General features: G+C 38.7%; 1 protein-coding gene across 1 annotated transcript in view; it reads left to right on the top strand.

Annotated features, from left to right (window-relative positions):
- FYB2 (FYN binding protein 2) overlaps window positions 1-17128 on the top strand; it is a 67679-nt gene that overhangs the window by 37347 nt on the left and 13204 nt on the right. The window contains 7 exon segments of the mRNA XM_054573736.1: window positions 1967-2126; window positions 10188-10302; window positions 10393-10433; window positions 11893-11953; window positions 12934-13029; window positions 15076-15104; window positions 16526-16586. Coding sequence (XP_054429711.1) covers window positions 1967-2126; window positions 10188-10302; window positions 10393-10433; window positions 11893-11953; window positions 12934-13029; window positions 15076-15104; window positions 16526-16586 — 563 coding nt within the window.

Below are 17128 nucleotides of genomic sequence, written 5' to 3'. Positions count from 1 at the left end.
AATATCTACCTGTATAGATACCTTATAATATCAAATTGTTCCAGTTTCACCTGCAGGGACCGGATAAATCCGACAGCTTGGTGCTGGTGGGAGCCTGCCCTGGTGTGCGGGCCCAGAGGCCAGGTGGACCAGGTTAGGTGTTTACAGAGCATCCCAAAGCAGCATAATTCAGAGGAGTGAGTCACTAATCACAACAGACAGGGACCAGAGCCAGGGAAGCAGCATCGTGTGCCAAAGCCGAGGGCAGAGGGGCAGGGTCATAAATGGGTGATGAGGCCAGAGATCAGGAAGGGGCTTCTCAGGAAGGGAGGAGAGGGGCACGACTAAGAAACATTGACCAAGGAAGAGCAAGAGCAGGATGTGTCCTTTCTCAGTGCTGGCCATATGACAAGAGCCAGGGGTGGGGTTGAGCTGCCACCAAAGGGCCATAGTCCTACTTTCACAGAGTGGATTTGAGTTTTGGATATTGTGAGAAGTTATTTAGAATGTGTTAGACAAATGTGGTGGGTGGTCTAGCCGGGCAGTGGCCTTGGAGATCAAATACAAGCTACAATCAGTAGATACATAGATGAAAGAAGGCGGCCACCATACCTGGGTGAAACAATGACTTCATTTCTTTCTTGTCACTTTTCCCATTGAAAAGACTCATTCTTGGCTATGTGACTAAAAAGAATGCCCCTCCTCTTATTCTCCTCTTAGTTTGCTCAGATCCCATCAAGAGCACTGGAAAGTCCATGCCTTATATCTATTGATTACTTTAGCTTTTTCCAAGTACTTTCAAATGTTTCGTCGTAGTCAACCCTCATGTCCACATGTAGTCAGAAGGACAGTAATCCCCTCTCCTATGTCATTTGATGGGTAGAAAATACTCCAATGGCCAGAAATGTTCTAGTTCTCTTCCGTTTCCAGTGTCTCTTCCTGTCAATCTATCTAGATCTTTCTGGAATAAAAATCTAATCTGGTTCTTTCCCGCCTGGCTCCTTATAACATGAGATAAAGCCCATACTCTGTGTCTTGGATGTAAGGCCCTTCGTACTGAGCCCCATTCTAGCTCATCTTGTTAGTCTCATTTCTAGCCTGGCTTCCCCTGTCCTTCCCCCTGGCCCTTCAAGTCCTCCCTCACCTGTAGCTTCCATACTGCCTGTGTGAGGACACTAACACTTCTTCAGATACTCGTGCCTTTGCACCTGCTGCTTTATCTTCCAGGTGTTTCTTTACCCCTGCACCCAATCCCTTACTTACATTTTAATACATAGTTTAATAAAACCTGCCTTTGAAGTCTTTCTCAAACCTGTCCCTTAGCCAAGAGATCTGACCTCTTCTTACTGTTTCCATCTCAGTTTGCAATGCTGTTGTAAAAAACTCGCCACATTATACCTTAAATATTTGCATGTATTGTCTCTGTGCTTGTAAACAACCACATTCGTTGCATCTATCTCCAGAGCTTAGCATGTTGTCTCACCTTCAGTAAGTGTTTAACAAATGATGGAAAGAACTGAGAAGGCACAGAAGAATGGTGGGTGGAAAGATGAAACATCAGGCAAAAGGAAGAAAACATCCCTTAGTGGTCAAGAGCACAGGGGTTAAAGGTCAAGTCCTGCTTTGGTATGTTATGAGCTGTGCTACCAGAGGCCAGCTGTTTAACCTTTCCAAACTCTTTATCAAGAGGACTAATGAAGATTAAGTATGATCAAATAGCTAAAGAGTCTGCCCTGCAGTTAGTGCTCCATTATGTCCTGATTGCCTGCTGCGGCCTGCCTCTGTGCCCAGCATTTACTGGCCATTTGCAGGTGAGCAAATGACGCAGAATGAGTGCTTCAAAAACTTAGAGCCTAGTAAGACAATGTTAAGTAAAATCATAAATAATTGCTGTCTGTGATGAATGAATAGAAAACAGCATGAATAAACAAAGAAGTAAACAGCTAAGTCAAAGACCTGTAGCCCTCTCCCTGTTGCATGTTTTCAGGTGGGTGCCTATGAAGAGACACCTGGGAAAGTCCCACTGATGAACGTTCACGGACACATGGAGAGCATGCTGGCCGGAAAGCAGGATGCTGTGACTGACAGCACCCAATCAAAGGCCTGCCCCAAGGACCCAAAGCTGGTCAAGCACTTCCAAGGCCAATGTAAGTTCCATTCCTTTCTGGTTCTATGCACCATTACAAAATTATTTTAAAGCTGTGCATTGCCAAGATTTTAATTTTTTTCTGAGTATGTATTGAACATCTGTTATGTACCAAGTAACTTGCCCTAGTGAGGCAGCTGAGCAGTAGTGGAAAGGGCACCAGATTTAGAGGCAAAAGATTTGAGTTTGATCTAGACTCTCATACTAATTAGCCATGTGGTAAGTAACTTCATATCCCTGAAGCTTGATTCCTTTACTTATACAAAGACTAAATTGGAAGGTATGTCACATAGTAAGTACTTAGCAAATGTATTCCTTTTTTAATCTACCAGCTCCTGTTGGGTGTTTTGTGTAGGGCCAGGTAATTGACACCCTGATGATATATAGTATGAGATCATTACTTGACTTTATTTAGGTTACATTTTACCTTCACTTGATTGCAAGTAACAGTGATCATATCATACTGCCTTAAGAAAAAAAAAACCAAGAGCCTCACCTAGCAGAAAGTCTGGGCAGATCCAGGGACACAAACAATATTTTAAGGACTCAGTATTACTTTTTCTACTCCTGGCTTTGCTCCCCTCTGGGTTGGCTCCACTTTTAGACACATTCTACCCTCGTGGAGGCAAGATGGCATCTAGTGATGACAGACTGGACGCTATCCTCTTAGGAATCCCACAGGAAACTAGAAATTGTTATACTCTCAACAGTTATAAGGCCCAGCTCTGAGTCTCCCTGGCTCTGCTTGGGTCACATGTCATCTCTGAACCAGTCATTATAAGTGAGGATATGATGCTCTGGTTGACCCAGCCTGGGTTGTAAACTCACCCCTGGACCTGGGGATAGAGTCAGTTCTAGAAAAATTACATAATACCAGATTGAAAGATTTCCCAAGGAAAATTAAGAGGGCTGTTATCAGAAAAGGAAAAAAAAATAGACTCAGGGTAGCCAAAGAAAACAGATGTCTACTCCAACCCAGTAAGCTGTAGCAAGCTACTGACACTTCATAAAATGTTGTAATCAAGTTATAGGAAGAATAAATGTATAGTGATCATAAGATGGACTCAAGGCCTCTCCGGGCTAGTTGGCCTCATCCCTGCCACACACCCCCTTCCCTGCATACTCTCTGCTCTGTTCTCAGTTTATTGACTATGGCACGTGCTTAAGAGCTCCTATAATTTTGCCTGATCTCTTCCGTCTGTCTGAAATGCCTTTATGCCCATTCTCTACCTGCCGATGTCCTATTAGTCCTTTCAGGTCTATTTCAAAAGTCACTTCTGAGGCCTCGCTAACCTCCTTCAATCCTCCTCTTTCCCACTTTCCAGGGAGTAAGTCCTCCTACTCCTGTTTCCGTGACACTAAACAAGTGGATGAACATGCTTCTCTATTAGGCTTTAGAGTGGAGCAGTTCGGGGACTCAGGAGCATTTTATACTAATCCTGTAACCTTGGAAGTTTTACTTACTTTCATGTGCAAATGAGGATACTACTTATTTCCCAGTACTGTTTGTCACTGCATATAAAGTGTCTGGTTCATATGCTAAGTAACTGTTAGTTCTCTTAATTTGTTTTTATTTTTGAATAATTACAGCAGGCCTTGCATTATAATTTATCATGCACATGTTTGTCTCCCATGGCATCCGGTGAGCATCTTGAGATCAGAGACCAGTTGGTATTTTTCTCTGTATCTCTGTAACCTGGCACAGTGACTGGCATGCTTGAGCTGCCTAACAAAACTTTGGTGGGTGAAAGAGTGAAAGAATAAATCAGACTTTAGTTTCTGACAATATAGTAGATTAAACAATCTGACTGTCCTGACAGAAACAAGAATAAAAGTTTTTAAAATTTATAGAAGCAGCATAGAACGGATATAAAAAGAAAGCATTTACATACCTGCAGTAACCAGGAATCCTGGGAAGAAGCAAGTGCGGAAGTTAGTTTTGCCCTGAGGGTTTTTACTGGACTCCAAATCCCCTGAGCTCCCACTGGACTGCAGGGCATGCAGAGTGCAGAGGCTCCGACTCAGGACCCGCCCAGAGGGAGTTTATAATGGGAGACTCCTGCATAAAGTTGGGACCCCAAAGGTTACATCCACGCTTCAAGAATAAACAAGACTGTGCCTATAGTTAACATTAGTATGTTGTGTACTTATAAATCTAAGATGGTAGCTCTCATGTGTTCTTACTACAATAAAAGGAGTTTTAATTAAAAAAGGACTTGGGGCAGGGGAGACATTTCTGATTAGGTGAATGAGAAAGCACAGAGGTAGCATTAATTTTGAAATCATGACTTAAGATGAGAAATGGATAGAATTATTTAGAGCATAAGGGGAAAAAGTAGAGGAGAGAAAAATAAGTTGAAGTGAATAAAATAGTTAAAGGAGAGCCCTGAAGATAGGGCTGAAAGCCCTTTTCATATAATTACGTAATGTCCCTGGAGGGTCACCATAGATTTGGGGGTTATGCTATTTTGTGAACAATCTGAAGAAGATTATTCTTAGTAGTACATACAAAGCACAAAGGGAATTGCTGAACCCATCAGTAAGTTTTTACAATACTTATGATGGATAGCATAAAATGCTTAGTTGAAGAGAGTATGTATGAAACAGGAAAGTTTGAGGAAAAAAATCTGAGTGTTTTTTTTTTTTTAATTCTATTCAAGTAGGCCTCTCTTGAAAAAAATAAACAAAATAAAAGCATTGCTTAAAAAGAAGAATTAGGAACATAAACGCTGCTGAGAAGAAGCAAATTTGCCCATTTTTACCCTTATGATAAGTTGGTTATCATAATCCTCCTGTGTATCTGCAATTCAAATTCACTCTGTCGCTGTGGTCCAAAAAGAAACCCAGTTAAATCTAAAGTGGTATCAGCTTGGTAACTCTCCCAGACAACTGCTAAAAGTGAACATAAATCTTCTTTGATGAAATTCTGCCTTTACCCCATGTATTAAATAATGCCCACAAAGTGATTTTTTTTTTCATTAACAGTTCATAGGAAAAAAGAAAACCTAAACACAGAAGGAGAGAAGTGACAGTAAGTGAAAACCAGTAGAACAACAGACAACAGAACCCAATCTGCAAGATATTAGATATCATAAGACACAAAACATAACTATACTTAATATTTTTAAAATAAAAAGAAACAGATTTGAAAAAGATTAAAAATAATTGATAAACTAGTATACAAATGCAATGAATGAATTACATATCAGATCAGACACAGTTGAAGAGGGAATCAGTGAACTGGTAGGTAATAATAGGGAAATTATCAGAAATTCATTCCACAGGAGAAATGATTGAAAAATAACGAAAGAGGGGATAAGAGTTGTGGAGGACACAATGAGTCTTTTTTTAATCCTCACCTGAGGTCATGTTTATTGATTTTAAAGAGAGGGGAAGGAAGTGAGAGAAACATTGATTGGTTTCCTCTTGCATATGCTCCATCTGGGGACTGAACCTGCAACCCAGGCACGTGCCCTGGTGGGAAATCAAGCCCATAACCTTTCGGTGTATGGAGTGATGCTCTAACCAGCTAAGCCACATCAGCCAGGGCAAATGAGAGTCTTTTTAAAAAATATATATATATATTTTTTTCTGTTACCATTTAGTCCCCTCATATCTCCCTCCCCGCAGCAATCACCACCCTGTTTTCCATGTCCATCATCAAATCAGAGTTCTATAAAAGGACACTAGAAAGTATGGGGAAGAAGAAATAATGGATAAAATAGGCAATATCTGATCATTTTCAGAATTGTTGAAAGATATCAATATGCTGATCCGTGAACACTGAAGTTCTCAAGCAGGAAAAATAAATTCACTAGTCACATCTTAGAGAAACTGAAAAGCACTGAAGAATAAGAGGATATCTCAAAATACCTTAAAAGCAGACAAAGGGAAAAGACCAATTGCCTATAAAGAAACAAAAAGGTGATTGTTAAGTTCTCAAAATCAAGAGTGTCTAAGTAGAATACAATGCTGCTGGAAGATTTTTTTTTTGATAGCTTTCTTTAAGCTTATTATGTGACCAGCATGGTTCTACAATATTTACTTTGTAATAACTTACTTACAACCCTGAGACAGTACAGGCTATCACCACCCCTTGTTGCAGATGAGAACCCTGAGGCCTAAAAGGCTAAGCTCTCCTATCCATGGGTCCCATCCCCACGAAGCTGCGAGCCAACCCTCAGGCCTAGGCCGTGTGCCTGCTGAGCCCGTGCTCTTAGCTGTCATGCTCAGGGACAGTGGAAAAGGCTAAGATTTGCCTCACCCCATTTCTTGATTGAGCTCCAAGATTTTGAGAAGAAAAAGACGACTAAAAGTAGGGCCTATGAAACACTCAAAACTAGTGAACTAGTAAGAAGAGGAGGAAGAGCAAACATAACAATTAAGTCTTGCTGAAAGATCTTAAATGTCTACCCAGAATTATATAAACAGTGAAAATGCCTGTCAAGAATAAAGGAAAAAAATAAAATATTTGCGACAAAAATTGAAATATTTTAATGGCCAGATAAAACTTTCTAAATGAAATTCTAAAGCATGTACTCAGGCAGAAGGAAAATAATCCCACAGAGAGAATTCTGGATGCAAGAAAGTAAGCTGAACAAAAACATACCAACCAAATAAAACAGTATTAGTGTCAAATTAGGGGAAAGGGGACTAAAATATTGACACTAATAGCACATACATTGGGAAAGTGATCAAAGTTGAAGCCTTCTAAGGTTTTCAATTGACAGTAACAATATTAATTCACTGTAGTCTTGAAAGAGTTAGAATAGCTAGAATATATTCATCAAAAATACCAATCAAAGAATGAAAGTCATGTTCAGAGTAAAAGGTATTTGATTTAGGACAGAGGACTAAATCAAAGGACTCATATATGAAATATATATATATGAGTTCTATAAACACCCTTATATCCAGAAAATATGAAATGGAAATATTTTATATTTCTATAAACATCCTATATTTAGAACATATAAAATAGAAATTATTCAGAAAAAAGTAAATTTAGAGAAATTGGGAAAATAGTTGAATGGACACTTCACCAAAGAGGTTATCCAAAAGGCAAACATGCTATATAAAACCGCACAAGTCTCAGGGAAATGCAAATGAAACCCACAGCGCAGTAACACCGCATGGCTACCGAAATGGCTAAAATAAAATTAAAAAAAGGCTACATGTATCAAGTGTTAGTAAAGTTGTGGAATAACTTGAACTCTTCTACACTGCTGGGATCGTCCACTGGGATAATCACGAGGGAAAACTATTGAGCAGCGTCTATTAAAGCCCAACATGTGCATATACTATGATTTAGGAATTCCATGCCTATTCTCATACCCGATAGAAGTGCATACTTCAGTCTACCAAGACATATACGGCTTGTTTATGGAAGAAATTTTTTATAATAGCAAACTGGAAACTGTCCCAATATCCATCAAAATTAGAATGGGGAAATAAATTATAGTATATTCACACATTAATTATAAGAATGACAAAATTACAACTATACCCAACAATATGGAATTCTGCAAACATAATATTGAATGAAAGGCAACACCAAAGAGGACATTCTAAATGATTCCACTAACATGTTAAATATGCAGCATTCACCTCTGGTATTAGAAACTAAGGAGTGGTTCCTTTGTGGGAGAGAACAGTGACTAGAAGGGAGCAAAAGCGGGTGCTCTGGGACACCAGCATTGTCATGTTTTTTTTAATCTCTGTGCTGAGTCCATGAATATATTCAGCTTGGGAAAGTTTGTTGAGCTTATGATTTGTGCCCTTTCCTGTATATTATATTTTAATTAAATTTTAAAACATAGTAGGATAACTATTAAAAGATAGGCATAGCATACATACCTTCCAAACAAACAAACAAACAAAAAAGAACAGAACAGAACGAGATGAGGCGAAATTTCTGTGAATCAAGAAAGAGGAAGATGAAGGAGAAAAACAGAACAAATAAAAGTTATGTAATGAGATAGTAGGTATAAACTGTAAAGTATCAGAAACATTATAAATATAATACATAAAACTCTCTTGTTAAAAGATATATGTGTCCAAGTCATTCAATATTAAAAACAGTATTTGAGTACCTTTTACATGCCAGCACTGTTCTAGGTGCTGGGGGTAGAACAGTGCACGAGACAGACAAAAATTCCTGTCTTCATGGAAGTTACATTCTGATCAGAAGAGACAGATAATAAATGTATGAAGAGTAAAATCACCACTGTGGAATGGTAGTAATGTGATGGGGAAGAAAATAAAACAAGGCAAGAGGATTAGGGAGGCTGGTGAAGGTATTAGAAGTTGCAGTTTTAAAGTGCTGGTGGATGGCCTCAAAGACCTTAAGTAGATGAGGAAGTGAGCCATCTGTGTATCTAGGGTAACAGTGTTCTGGCAAGAAGGGAAAAGAAGCAAAGTGCCCTGAGGCAGAAACCTACCTGCTGTGTTGGTGGAATAGCAAGGAAGCCAGTGTGAGGAAAGCAGGGCAACTGAGGGAGAGACGACAAGGGGCGGACAGTGTAGGGGCATTTTTAGACCATTGCAAGAACTTTGGCATTTACTCTAAGTGAGATTTGAAAATCCAATGAAAGTTTTTGAGCACAAGAATGGGACAATCTTACTTGTATTTTAAAGAATCATAATGGCTGCTGTTTTAAAAATAGAATGTAGGATAAATCAGGGCACCTGTTAGGGGTTTGGTGCAATAATTTAGTGGAGAGATGATGGTAGCTTGGAGGAGGGTGCCATAGGGGGGTTGGTGAGGTGTGTTTGGATTCAGGATATAACGTAAAAGTAGAGCTGTGGATTGGTGGAAGGATAGGAGAGAGAAAGGAGGCAAGGATGTTTTGGACCTGAGCAACGGAAAGGATGGAATTGCCACTTTTTATTGAGTTGGGGCAGATTTCAGGCAGAGTAAATTTGCAGAGAGAAATCATGAGTTTGGTTTGGAACACAATGTGTTTAGACAAGCAAGTGGAAATGGTGCAAAAGCTGATGGAGTAGCCAGACTTCATCAGAGATGTTTAAGTGAGAGCTGTCAATTTGGGAGTTGTCTGTGTTTTTAAAATGAAATCATAAACTTTTACATTTGTCTTTGCCAAAAGGAAGGATTAAGAAAGAAAAACAAAATTGTCCCATACTAAGAATTAAGCGACTTTGTGTTCAGCATTTTTGTTTTGTGTTGGAGAAATTTACTGATAACTCCTTAAGAAAAAGCAGGACCTCACGCCTCTGGGAGCTGACCTACACTCAGTTTAGGGCTTAAATGCTAACTGACTTCATGTTAGAAGGAAAAATCCTGTTCCTTTGTTCATTTAATTAATAGACACAACTCAGTTTGCTTATTGTTTATTTTGCAGTTATATTACTACTTATTCCTGATTAACAGTTCGTGTCTTAAAATGGTTATGATACACCTATAATCTTACTATTTATTATGCCAACAGATAAAAAGGTGACAGTTTTATGGTTATGACAAAATTACAGCTCTGTGAAATAAACCAGTACCTGCATTTCACAGCCTAGCTACTTGTGCAAACAACCCCAAAACATTTTCCAACCGGCAAACCATCACCTGGCAGATTCGAATATTAATGAATATTAAATGTTGACATGTATTCAATCAACCTGTCCAATAAATTTTACTTAAGGAAAAAAAAAAGGACAGCAATGGGTAAGGTCATCTAGGTAGAGAGAGAAGTCCCAGGGCTGTGCCCTAGAGGACTTCAGCATTTGAGGTCAGGGTTGGAGGAAAAACCACTAAAGAGGGAGGAGTTGTTGGCTCACTAGGTAACCAGCCCCTTTCACAAAAATGCATAAATTCTTGCCACAAGAATCTTGTAAGAGTAGGTGTTATGCATCATTATCCCAGCTTCTGAGAATCAAAACTGAGCCTCTGCAAAAGGATGTGGTTTGCCAAAGGATCATACAAACCAAGATTATGAACCAGTTTCAGCTAAGTAACCTGCCTTTTCCTATTCTTGCCTCTGTTGCCATGGTGTGTGTGAATACATTCGTGATAGTGCTTTACCTTCAGAGGGTTTCTTTGCTTTCCTTACAGGTGGGTATGTGGAGGCCTTGGAGGTGACTAAAGGAACACCAGGCCAAAGGGCCTTTAAGCCCAGTTCCATCTCAGAAGAAACCTATGATGATGTTGAGTACCCTGGGAGAAAGAAGTAAGTTCATTCCAACCCCTTAGCAGTGGGGTGAGACTTTAAAGGTACAGTGGGACTGATTAATGGTCTTCGTTTCTTTTCTCCCCGCAGATCAAAGTCAGACTTCTTGAACTCATTTGCATCAGATAGTGGTAAGTACAGGAAGACATTTCTGAAACGGCCAGTAGGTACTGCAGCTGTGGCTGATTAATGATAAATTGTCATTTATTTATACATATTTTTAATGATACCAATGGGGTGGGGTGATGGTATGCTAAGGGAAGCAGTCTGAGGTATGTGTTAGTAAATGCATTTAGAATTGTGATGGTGGAAATGCTGATAATGGGACTCTTGGGGCGAAAAAGCAGCTTTGCTGTGAAATTGCTTCCTTCCTGATCTACGCACAATGGAAGTCTGATTACAGGAATGGTTTTACTTAAAACACTTACATGGCTTCCCAGTACTTTTACCACTGACCTCGCACGGTCTGAAGGCCCTGAGAGGTCCGCCTCTGTCTGCCTCTGCAGCCTGTCCTCTCACGCTGTACTCCATCTTCACCTTTGAGAGGGAGCCGACTTTTCAGCTCCTCCAACTTGCCAGGTGCCCACCAAGCTCCCACTGCAGGGTGTTTGCATATGGTGCTCCCTCTTTCTGGTATTTTCTTTTATTCCCTGTACCCCTTTGCCTAAGTGACTTTTAACCTTTCTTCTGATCTCAGCTCAATCATTATTCCAGGGAATGTACAGTCTCAGAGTAATAGTGCTCTCTTTTTCATAGCACTTGTCAGTAGCAATTTTATATTTATGTGATTCTTTGATTAATGTCTTCCCTCTTAGATGGTTCTCTTCTTTATGCTTACCATTTTCCTTAGCCCCTTGCATAATGTAAGGTACATGTAATATATTTTTAAAATGTGTTAAATGAACGAATGAATGAAAAAAATAATGGAGGAGGGATAATCAAATGCTACTTTCTTTACTTTTGTTCTTAAAAATGTCCGAATTTTAGGTAGAGAAACCATCTTAGAGATCATTAAACACGGTATTCTCATTTTAAAATGGAAACTGAGGCACAGAAAAGTTAAGCGACTCTCCTAAATTCACTGTGTGTAAGTCAAGTTCTGGACATGAAAACCCTCTTGGTGAGGGGTGACTCAAAATGTATCTGTGTGCATTAAGCTCATGCATCGAGTTATGCTAAAGCCAGACTATGAAGGGAAAGATTATTCAAGATGTATTTGTTCTCCATTATTTCCCCAGAAGTCAACACAATGTCTGATGTTTAGTAGACTCTGATTGCTATATATTAAACATGCAAAAGGAGAGGGTGGAAGGATGTAATCTGCTGATAAATCAACTTTCATTGACTAAATCACACTTGGACCCAGGGGCAGAAGCAAATATTAATTTTCATTTGCATATACTACTTTTATAGAGGTTTAATTATTTTTACCATGTGCTTATAGTAAAAATATGTACATTTCAACAAAAACTATTTAACAGAAGCAAGGTCAAAATACACTCGCACCTAGCAGATATCCAATAACTTTTTGTTAAACATGAATCAGAACTACTGTCAATATAATGAATAATTTTTTTTTAATTTCAGAAGAAAATAATAAAGAAATGTATGAAGATGTATACAAAACAAAGAGCAACTCCACCAAAACAGAGTGAGTTTCTCTTTCTTGGCTTCCTGGCTACGATATTTCCTGTCAGTCTAGGAAAATTGGTTTAAGACTCCCTTCCCTACCCCCACCTTCTTTAGGGAGGGTTTGCATAGAGAATGCAGGTAAGCTATTGTAATACTACATTGTGGTCAATAGAATACTTGTGATTGTGTACAATCACATGGCATAAATTTCAAATTACCTTGCTTTTTCTTTTGAGAAAATGTCCATCTCTCAGAGTAAAGAACTCAAATATTGCATTAGAAAATAAGTGAGAAAGAAGTAAATGTCAATAAAACTTGCTTCAATTCTATAGTACTTTTCCAGGGAGAAATTAATGGTTGTCAAGAATAATATTTATTCGAGTGAGCATTATTTGTCTAGTTTAGTGATTCAGGCATGTTGTGGAAAGGAAAACAGCAATGGTCAAAAGCTAGTTTAAGCGTTGAAAGAAAAAGAAGGGATCAATGCTGGGTGGGATGATGTGGATGTATCATTCCCTCTCCCTGTCCCTGCCCCAAACCCAAGATTATATTTGGAAAAATCTTATTCATCAACTGGGCAGTCAGTGCACCGCCACTGTTGCATTATATCATTCAGAAAATTAAAAATCAGTGACATGAATTTTAGGAGCCAGGAATTCCTGTAATTTATTTCTAGTATCATTTGTAAACTCTGCTTCTGTGAGTCATGTTCTCTAAAAGAAAGGCGTGGGCTCCATAAACTGCAAAATAAAGACCATTTATTATAAATGAAGGCTTGTACTGATTTATAAGAACACCTTTCATGGCTGACTGGTTTGTGCTACTTCATGTTGGCACCAAAACAAAGAACAGAGAAATGTTGATAAGGTATTTTCCTGCTCTTCCCCCAGTGGAGTGTTTTAGAAATGAAACCAAAGCCTCTGATCCTTTTGACTACACCAGCCTTCCATTTCTAGCACTCTCTCAAATGCTGTGTTTATATCCTCTGATTCCTCTTAGTTTAGATGGAAAAGCACTTAAGAGACTGCAGAGATTCTTCAAGAAAGAAAAGGATAAATTTAAGATGAAGAAGACCAAGTTGAAAGAAAATGTAAGGTAAAAAGTCCCTTTTTATTTGTCTTTCCAGGAGAGGATTAGCGTTGCTGGCCTGGTAGTTACACAGTTTGATGGTCTCCATCCTGTTCTCAGACACAGTGAAGGAATATCAGAAAGGAAAGCCAAAGGCCCTGGCTATCACCTACCTCCTTCTTGCCAATCTTTGAGTGAGCCACACCCACAAATGCTAATGACAAAAATGACAAAGTCCCTTTTGAAAAGATTGATGAGAAAAGGTTGTAAACTAGGGTAGAGGGAAAGTCTTCAGCAAAGTCCAGAAAGGAAACTGACATTATCATCCTTGGCATATATTCCTGTTATCACTAACCATTATGTTATTAATTACACCCTTTTATGCTTTCTTATTCCAACAAGCTCCAGTGATTTTAATTTGTCTATACTTTGTATTCTAATTTGCCTCACTTGAGAAAGGCAATGTGTGGAGAGGGAAAATGAACTTTTCAGCTGAATGGTCCGTGTAACTCAAAGTCTTAGACCTGGAAAGGACCCTCCAAGATCAGCTCAGCTAATTACCAATGTTTGGGAGGTTATATTTCCACTGGTAATAACAAGAGATGGAGGCCTAAAGTCTGGATTGTGGTTTCAGCTTTTATATTTATTCAGTATGTAACTGTGGGCAATTCACTTCTCTTTTGCACCCATATGGCCTGTTTCCTGTTGCATACAGTGAAAGGAGCCTGGGTAGTCTTTGGAGGCACTTCTCTCCCTAATCTGTAGATACAGGTATAGAGATAGACATACAGATCTGTAGTCTATGAGGGCAGGAGATGGTAAAATAATTTACCCAAGATCATTACATATACTGACATGGAATTATGTTATTCTACCTTGAAGTTCTTTTCAATTTTAAAACTTCAAAGTTATGCAGCTTTAAGTCTAATTGTCTGTTGGATATAGATTGACCAACAGATTCAACAGACTATAGGGTTTATAAATTGTAGTCCTGGCCATGGAACAAGAGGACGTGTAGCTCCAGTGGTCAGTGAGACCTCACAGCAGATCCAGCCTGGCCTTAGCTGGTTAGATGCTATTGACAAAAATTATTAACATGACACCTACAGTCCCTTATAAACTGGATACAGATGAGAATGCTCACTGACTTCTGCATCCTGCATATCACAATGCTGAGAGCATCCATCTTGGTCTCATAGAATCTCCAGCAGGAGGCGCTGTGCATCAGCCATATCCCAGGCACATTCCCTTAGGTATGCTCATCTGAGATGAAAGTGACTCGCTAAGGTGATGGGATTCATTTTAGAAATGAAGAAACTGAGGTTTACATAAAAGTTAGTTGATTTACCCAAAAGTCCTGTTTCTTTGGACATTATTATGCTTTTTCTTCCCCCACAAAGTGTTATATTTATTTAATTTGGTCTCCTTCACTAAATCCCAGGACAGAAACTATGTCTAATCATGTAATATACCGAGCTCAGGGGCCTGGCCCATGATAGGCGTCCCCAAAATACCTATAGGACTGAACTTAATTGCTTTAAAATACATGGGAATTTTTTTCTACTACAACATATTTCCTACCATGTGATCTTAACTGTGAGATTTAAGGAGAACCAAACAATCTACGTGAGCCAAATGTCCTCTCCCCTTAGCAAATGACTATCTTCTAGTTGTACCTGGCCTGGAATTCTCCCCTCATCCCTTTGGCTTCTGCATATAGATAGGCAGAGTCCAATGTCTCCAGAGGGTTGTTCACTCTTACCATACTTATACTGCATTGTGTGTGTCTGATTGACATCTTGGAAGGTTAGAGCGCAGAAATAGAATCCTGTGGATGGAGAAGGGCAGGGCTGTGGGGTAGCCTGAGGTTGTCTGGTTAGAAAAGGGTGTATAAGTGGTCACTTGGGAGAAATAAGCTCATTTAAAGGGGGGAGGCAGAACAAAGATGCAGGAAAGTTATGCTTCACATCTTTGACTAGAAGCAACTGTATCAAGAAACCTAGTCATCAATCTGTTATTCTGAACATGGGTTATTTCTTTCCTAAGCCTTTTGTGTCTTTTGTCAATCAACAGTGCATTTTCCATTTCGCTGCCTGATTTAGGTAAGTGACATTTGCTTATTGCTGGCGCAAAAACTACATTGGCGTATTCAGGGGCAGGGAAGGAGAAAAAATCATTCTTCCTGCATTCCACATGTAATAGAAAATTAACACATCAAAATCAAAGAACAAATTTTACACAAGAGTAGTAGTGATTTTGGGGAAGATGAGTAACATTTCTTAAGTGCCTACAATATACCAGGCTTCTTAAACTCCCAGAAAAAAAAAAGATATTATCATCTCTTTCAGTGAGGCTCCAGGACCCACATCCCTACTTCAGTGATCTGGGATTTGTACTCAGGTCTCTCTGATTACAAAGCTCATGCATTTGAATTGTACCACACAACCTCTTGAAGGATTTGCTAGCCATATCTCCCTAATTAAGATGTAAGAAGTTGAGCATGATTACATTGTAGTACACATACTAAATGAATCAAGGATGGGTCATTGCAGTATTGTTTGCTTTGCTAATAAAAACAGTAGTGTACAAATTAGCACAGTGCCTGACACATAGTATGCTCTCAACACGTGTTCAGTAAATTGAATCTGTCAATAAAAGGGGGTCATATCTTCTGTTGTTTGGTTTTGTCTAGCCATGGTGGCTACTTCAATTTCACTCTGACTCGGCAATTCAAACACATAATACATTCCACAAATATGAGTTTGCTGAATTAAATAATAAATGAAGGTTATATAAACCTCATAAAACTGCAGGTCTCCCCAAATATCTTTGGTCTATGCTGTAAAAGTAAAGCCAACTTAGAATAGGCATGCATTGTACCACCTTCAAATTTATGAATTGAATATGAATTATGAATAATTAGACCAGAAGGTCTTAAACTCATTCAGGTGATGAATCACTTGAGCATTATGAATTTCTATGTAGAACACCAAGGAATGTGAATATCCTAAAATGAACATGTTTAATTATGATTATGTACTAAGTCAGGCTCAATTTTATGCAAAATTATTATAAAGGAGCAGTTGCCAATAATTTGAAATAAAAATCATTGAAAAAATAAACATCAGTATTCTATTAAAGTGTTTTTTTCTCCTAGGAATTAAGAAAAAGCTCCTTATTATTCTAGCAGTATAACATCTTTGTCCAGGTCTAGGACAACAGAAACCTAGTTAAAACTGATCCTTTCAGCAACTCAAATTTCTGGAAATCAAATTGCTATAAACATATGTGTGTTTGTGTGAGTATGTTTGGGATATTTGGACATTCCACAGTTGAATTTCCTCCCAAATGAGAACCTTTTCCTTCTTTGATCCTTTCAGCCTATCTTTATCCTATGATCAGATTTTGATAAAATAGGCTTCAGGATGCACCTGGACAATTAGGTAATTGTGTGCAATTTGAGGAGCCAGGGATTATATAAACCACCTCATAATGGACTATTTTGATCCCATCTTGACTCTAGAACTTAGGTCTCAGGAAGTTATTATCCACGATGATGTGAACATAAATGAGAAAGTGTCAAAGTAAGTAATTTACCTTTTTTTTCCATCCCTTTTAAAACTCATTTCCTTGTGTTTTGTCAAATGTGGTCAGAGGGCCACCTTCAGATGCTTGGATACTGAGTGAGATGTCAACTTGTTATATTCCCACCATGAAGAAGGGGAAACAATAAATAACATAGATGATCTAACAGTGGTAGGTGATTCAAAAGTCACTGGACCTCTAGAATCTGTTTCTTATATTTGAATCTTGAGACTTGAAACTTATTATTTCATTACAACAAACACTTATTTAATAATCTCCTATGGACAAGGCAACATGGAAGACAGCAAACACTTCCTGACAAAACCTCTGTTCTGAAAGACTAAATAGCTATAATCTATCAAGTAGAAAAACACCCCAAAACTCAATTCCTCCTCTCTAGCTACTTATCTGTCTTTTCCCTCTCCATTTAATGGCTGAAAATAAAGGCCTGCTCATCTTCCCAAGCTCTCTGAATTTGAACTTCTGTTCTATCATTCCAGTGAACTCATTTTTCGTAAGGTCACTAATAACTTCTCTTTAA

This window comes from Pteronotus mesoamericanus, unplaced genomic scaffold (assembly GCF_021234165.1).
Source record: "Pteronotus mesoamericanus isolate MK-2021 breed Mesoamerican mustached bat unplaced genomic scaffold, CSHL_Meso_final contig_105, whole genome shotgun sequence".
In the NCBI taxonomy this organism is placed as follows: Eukaryota; Metazoa; Chordata; class Mammalia; order Chiroptera; family Mormoopidae; genus Pteronotus; species Pteronotus mesoamericanus.
This window is presented reverse-complemented; position numbering and strand designations above follow the sequence as displayed.